The 6,238-nt window shown below is 38.8% G+C and overlaps 1 protein-coding gene across 1 annotated transcript in view; it reads left to right on the forward strand.

The window, feature by feature from the left end:
* The window catches only part of LOC107743184 (beta-1-syntrophin-like), a 33,596-nt gene extending 30,522 nt beyond the window's left edge, over positions 1 to 3,074 (forward strand). Inside the window, exons 6-7 of the mRNA XM_016556327.1 lie at positions 1,113 to 1,303; positions 2,726 to 3,074. Coding sequence (XP_016411813.1) covers positions 1,113 to 1,303; positions 2,726 to 2,818 — 284 coding nt within the window. The 3' untranslated portion in view covers positions 2,819 to 3,074. The remainder of the gene's footprint in view (positions 1 to 1,112; positions 1,304 to 2,725) is intronic.
* The last annotated feature ends 3,164 nt before the right edge of the window (positions 3,075 to 6,238 follow it).

Below are 6,238 nucleotides of genomic sequence, written 5' to 3' on the forward strand. Positions count from 1 at the left end.
CATTAACTACACAGAGCCGTTGTTCACAGACGAGCTGCGCAAAAAATCGCGCGAATATGAACGTGGTTTTGCGCAGCTCGTCTGTGAACAACGGCTCTGTGTAGTTAATGCTGCTCAATGTGAAAGCACGCAGGTGATGGAGATTTACCGCTGATTACAGAATGGCTTTACTGACAAGATGCGCGTTAAATATCGCATGCGATTTATCGTGCAGCCCTAGTTCAAATACACATTTGGAGCGACAACTTTTGATATTGCACAATACAGGCTTTGCTGTCTCACGTTTGCGTCCGTGTGTCTTTCTTCAACCACACAGCCAAACTGCTAGATGGTGCTGTCGACTACAGGAACAAAGCGCAGCAGAAGACGTTTGTTTATCTCGTAATGCGGCAGCAGTGTAAACGAATAGACTAAAATTGATAAGAATTTAATGGAATTCTCTCTTAAATTTAGCTGTTGTGTAATGTTGTTACATGAACAAATATATTACGTTTTTGGATCTCTAGATTCATTTATGATTTGAGCTTCATCCCGTGTGATCAGCCTCACTGCAGTCTTTGAGCGCTTTAGGCAATCAGACTCTATTACATTCATTTCCAATGGATTTGACATTATATACTGAACAAAATTATGGAGTGTTTTAATTTTGGCCATTTTAAAGTGGCCTTTTATTGTGGCCAGCCTAAGGCACACCTGTGCAATAATCATGCTGTCTAATCAGCATCTTGATATGCCACACCTGTGAGGTGGATGGATTATCTCGGCAAAGGAGAAGTGCTCACTAACACAGATTTAGACAGATTTGTGAACAATATTTGAGAGAAATAGGCCTTTGTGTACATAGAAAAAGTCTTAGAACTTTTACATGAATAACTTTCATGTAGATGCAGGAAGAATTTCATCAACTCGTCGTAGTTGCATTTCAATAGGACAATTTTAGACAGTTTCACGGATCTAATGATCATATAATAATAATAATGAAAATGTACTTACTTTAATATTTGCTTCACGTCTGCTTTTTAACCCTCTGGTATGACAACTCAAAGTAATTATTTATGGTAATCGTGATGGCTGTATTTAATTCAGAATATTCTTTGTGTTTGTTTCTTCAGGTTGTATGTATCAGGCTCAGGACTGTCGGTTGGTCATTCACTATGAGCGAGGTTTCTCTGTTATAGCTGATGGAGAGGACAGCTCTGTGGCACAGCCTCTCTTCAGTTACCCATTTGAAAAGCTGAAGATTTCTGCTGACGATGGAGTACGGATCCTCTATTTGGATTTCGGTGGGAACGAGGGTGAAATTGTGAGTAAAAGTTGAGGTTCATTCAGCACCAACAAAATTAGTCATTCATGATGGGGCAGTTTTGCTGTTTTTTAAAGGGGTCATATGATGCGATTTCAAGTTTTCCTTTCTCTTTCGAGTGTTACAAGCTGATTGTGCATAGATAAGATCCCTGACGTTGCAAAGACTAAAGTCTCAAAACCAAAGAGATATTCTTTATCAAAGTTAAGACTCTGCCACGCCCCCCTAAAACGGCTCATTCTAACACGCCCCCACATATCTACATCACTATGTGGAAATATTAGCATAATGATGCCGAAATGTGCACGCAAAGAAAGAAGGCATGGTTTCAGTAACCGCAGTTAGTGTTGAAGCAACCATGTCAGGGAGACGCTGTGTGTTTCAGTGCGAAAGCAAAAGCACTTTATTTGGATCACTTACAACAGAACAGCAATGCATTTTATGGACGACCGTTTCGTGAACCTAGGAGAGGAGGTAATTCTGACTTTGCTATGACAATCTGGCGCTTCTGAATCAGCTACTGTTTTGTTATTAGTTTAAGTATTTGCTATTGACTGTTCAAATGCAGAGTTTTGCGCATCAGAGAAATAGGCCTTTTGTGTACATAGAAAAAGTCTTAGATCTTTGAGTTCAGCTCATGAAAAATGGGGGCAAAAACAAAAGTGTTGCGTTTATAATTTTGTTCAGTGTATAAATATAATGGACTGAAATCAGTGTGCTTATTTCTGTTCGCAAATAGTGCATTTAATCAGCAATCGAGTCACGGTTAAACTTAAAATGCATGGAGCGCATCAGAAAGGAGCGCAATTATATTTACTGAAAAATGTATCATTTATTCCTTTTAAGAATATTAAACGTAATGAGATACAATAATGAGTCCCTTACATTTACAGGAAAAATAAATGACAGTAAAAAATTTATATGTTCAGAAGACAGAAAGTGTTCCTTTGTACCATTCTACCTCTGACCAGCATTTTAAAATAAATTCAAATAGACAATAGATATTTATAATTATTTCACAATATCGCCTTTTTTTTTTTTTCTTACTGTAAAACATCTTGTCAACTCAAACTGTTAAAACGAGTTGTATATACATTAATATAAATTAATAAATACTGTTTATTACTGATTAAAATAGCTGTTTGATTAAAATTATTCTTTGAATGGATTTTTTTTTATTCCGTTGCACTGCAAACAAATACAGAGATATTTAATACATATTGTCAATACAATATATTTTTGCTGTATCACACATTCTTATATGAAATTCTTCAGAACAGGAAATGATGCATGTCTGTACTGATAGACAGCTCATCTCTGAAAGACCTGTCTGATCATGATTGTGTTTCTCAACATATGTTTACCACATCAGGAACTTCCCTTAATCGCTTAATACTTTTTTTTTTCTTTTTCTATTCACAGCAACTGGACTTGCACTCCTGTCCCAAGCCCATTGTTTTTATCCTCCACTCCTTCCTGTCTGCTAAGATTGCAAGATTAGGATTGGTAGCCTGAGATTGAACTGTTACAGACTGAAACAGTGACGTGATTTATTCCAACATGGAGAAGGGAAAACCGGAACGCAGTGGAGCTCACAAGACTGAACGAGGGCGATGATGCAGAACTGGCGCTGAAGCAAACCGGACATTTCATTAATGATAAACAATGTATTTTTCAGAGAGAGATTAATTATAGTGAAACACAATTTCACATTGATTTTCTACGAAAAAAAATCTAACTATATAATGAACACTAACTTGTGATTGGAACTAAAAAAAAAATACTCAAAAGTATTAATTTAGAATCCAATACAGCAGAGTATTCAGCACTTACAATGCCATTAACTTCTATATAACAGGAGGGAAGGCGGCCATCTGTATGACAGCTGTCCAAGTAATTACATCTGTCTGGCAGCTAATGTGGATTAAAGAAAGGCTAGTTTAAACCTTGTTAATGCACATAAAAGTTAAACGGCCTGAAAACAGCCATCTCGTTTAGTTTCTGGTGCTTTCACTCTGGAGATGTGCGACACTGATAGTTGAGCAGAATCAACAAGAATGTTCTAGAGTGCCGGTTATCAAAGAAGCATGTCAACAAACTGTCTGCTTTCACAAGGCCTTTGTGACAAAAGAAGAAAATCGAGAACGGGTCAGCCCTCCCCTTCAGAACTGTATCTGTTTCCACACAAATGGAGTTTCGGTGACTTTTACAAACGTCTCGCTCATAAAATCTGGAGTCCTGCTGTACTAACTTCTGACGTCCAAAAGAAATCTTTAGTAACGCCATCACATTTGTGTAGTTGTTTTTAATATTCATCAGAAGGGTGTTCTCCATTCTTGCGTGATGTGCTTGCATGCACGCTAGCACAACAACTATTGTGGAGGCTCAGATTTGCTCTCATTGGCCTGTGGTCATATTTAGCTTCACTGTGCAAACACACAAAGGCCATTGAAGAACTTTGGATGTCAGATTATAAATTAGAGCACTTGAGCGTTTTCAAGTTAACCAGCAATTAGTGTCCATTGTCAGGCACTGAGCGTTCCCAGAGCACTGCTCCACTGTAGGGGTTATGGATTTGGGGACAGCAGGGCCCCTGTGGCGCAGCCTTTGTCGCATCTGTGAAACTGTCCCTGCCACATTCCAGCGCACATGACGGATCCAGGAGTCACGGGGCTGAGAATCAGATTTCGAAATTAAAGTGATAGTTCACTCTAAGATGAAACATTCTGTCATCATTTTCTCCCCCTCAACAGAATACGAGATATTTTGAAGAATGATTCTGTCCAAACTGTAGAAGTCAATGGGGTCCAACAATTTCAAGCTCCAAAAAGAACATTAAAGGGATGGTTCACCCAAAAATGAAAATTCTGTCAGAAAAAAAAATAAACACTTTATTCAACAATTAGTCTCCTCCGCGCCACCATACTCTCCAAAATGGCGCCAGGGTGACACGGAGGAGACGAATTGTTGAATAAAGTCTTTTTTTTTTTTTACTTGTGCACAAAAAGTATTCTCGTAGCTTCGTAAAATTATGGTGGATTTACGATTAAGATTACATGGATTATTTTACCGATCTCCTTGCTGTTTCTGGACCTCCAGGATCCTTGCTGTCTATGGGAGGGTCAGAGAGCTCTCAGATTCCATCAAAAATATCTTAATTTGTGTTCCGAAGATGAACGGAGGTCTTACGGGTTTGGAACGACATGAGGGTGAGTAATTAATGACAGAATTTTCATTTTTGGGTGAACTAACCCTTTAAGGAAGTGTGAAATTATGCTGCGTTCACATGTCGTAATGACAGTAATTACTAGTTCATGTCCTCGGACACAAAATTAAGCAATTCTTTGGCAAAACTATTATTGGCAAAATGAATTTGTGTAATTTGAGTAATCAATAAATAAAACTACAATATAAGTAACAGTTGTTATTAATAAACATTTTATTTAGTGGGCTTTTAGTTATTCAACACTGCTATAGCTACATTAAACTCGCTGCCACCAGTCTCTGTTCCTTACCCTCATCCAGAACCGACGAGTAGAACACAACGGCAGGGTAGGCAAACGAATTGCCATCACATTTCTATGGCGCTGAAAAAGCATGGAATACAACCATACAAAAGTGTTTTGCATTAGATGTAAACAAATTAAAACAACGGCCAGTTACACACCAGGGGCCCGTTTTTCGTACGTCGCTTATTATATCCGAGATGAAATGTCACATCCAAGATAATTGCGCTAATCAGGATCTGGCTAATTGGGTTCTTCGAACGCACCTGTTGTTGATGATTAGTATGGCTGGATTGAGTTATCTGAGATAATTGCGCGTTCATGGGTTGGTTTAAAAGGGGCTATGTATCGATACTCGAAACCACGATCAGCAATGCAGCGATTGGCTGGCGGCAAGACAGCAACGTAATGACATCATATAAGCCTGTACCTTGATGGTGGCTGAACAAACTCGGGGTTACAAGATTAGTTTTGAGTTGACAAAACCAAACCAGTCCAATCCAGCTTTGTTGGTACCATGAAGCTGATCATCAACTTTCTCTGTCAATGCAGGCTTGATCCTGAGTTAATGGAGCACGTGCACATGAAAGAGTGACATCAGTAATGAACAGCCAATCACATGCCTTGAAACTGTGATTCACTTCTCTCTCGAGAGTCATGCCTTGTCCAAATACCCACACTTGCAGTCTTGGCCACTTGAGAGCGCGTGCGTGCGTGCGACAGGAAGTAAGTGCGCAAAACTGTCCCAGGTCCTCAAAACGCCAAAGTGCAGTGACCTTAACACACACTAAATCCACACTTTCTTGAATACCGCTCTGGAGCGCTATTCGAGGCTTAAGTGTATCCCATCGTGCATCATGTTTTGGAATAAATCGTAAGATTTTTTCAGAGATCTCGCGAGAGGTTACGGAAACTTTTCCAATGTAAGTTAAATATTAATATAATAATTAGGCTATTATTGCATATAATTTGGTAGAAAAACAGTGTTGCACGTTTTACTGGTGCAAAGAGGAGTAGTGGTGATATTTATTTTGTACACCATTTGCAAATGCTTTTCATCACTTAATTAGAAGCAGCTGCAACTTAAACTGTCATCTGTTATAGGCACTACTGAACAGATATTTAGAAGTTGATTTTAAAATGCAAAGTTTTTAAATTAAAATAAAGCTATGCAAACACTTGCATTTTTACAACACTATAAGTGTGTCCCATACGGTAATGAAAAGTTCGACACACACTTATGGTCTTCATCCGCACTTGAACACTTGGGCCAAATACAGGACATACGTCATATAAGTAGTCAAGTGATAGTAAAAGACCGAAAGTGTGGGTATTTGGACAAGGGGTGAATCGTCCTGCTGGGAGATGGCATGATCACAGTATGTTAAGGGGCGTAACATTTCCGTCACACGCTTGAGGTATTCGGCCA

Source organism: Sinocyclocheilus rhinocerous, unplaced genomic scaffold (assembly GCF_001515625.1).
Source record: "Sinocyclocheilus rhinocerous isolate Xijiao unplaced genomic scaffold, SAMN03320098_v1.1 scaffold946, whole genome shotgun sequence".
Lineage (NCBI taxonomy): Eukaryota > Metazoa > Chordata > Actinopteri > Cypriniformes > Cyprinidae > Sinocyclocheilus > Sinocyclocheilus rhinocerous.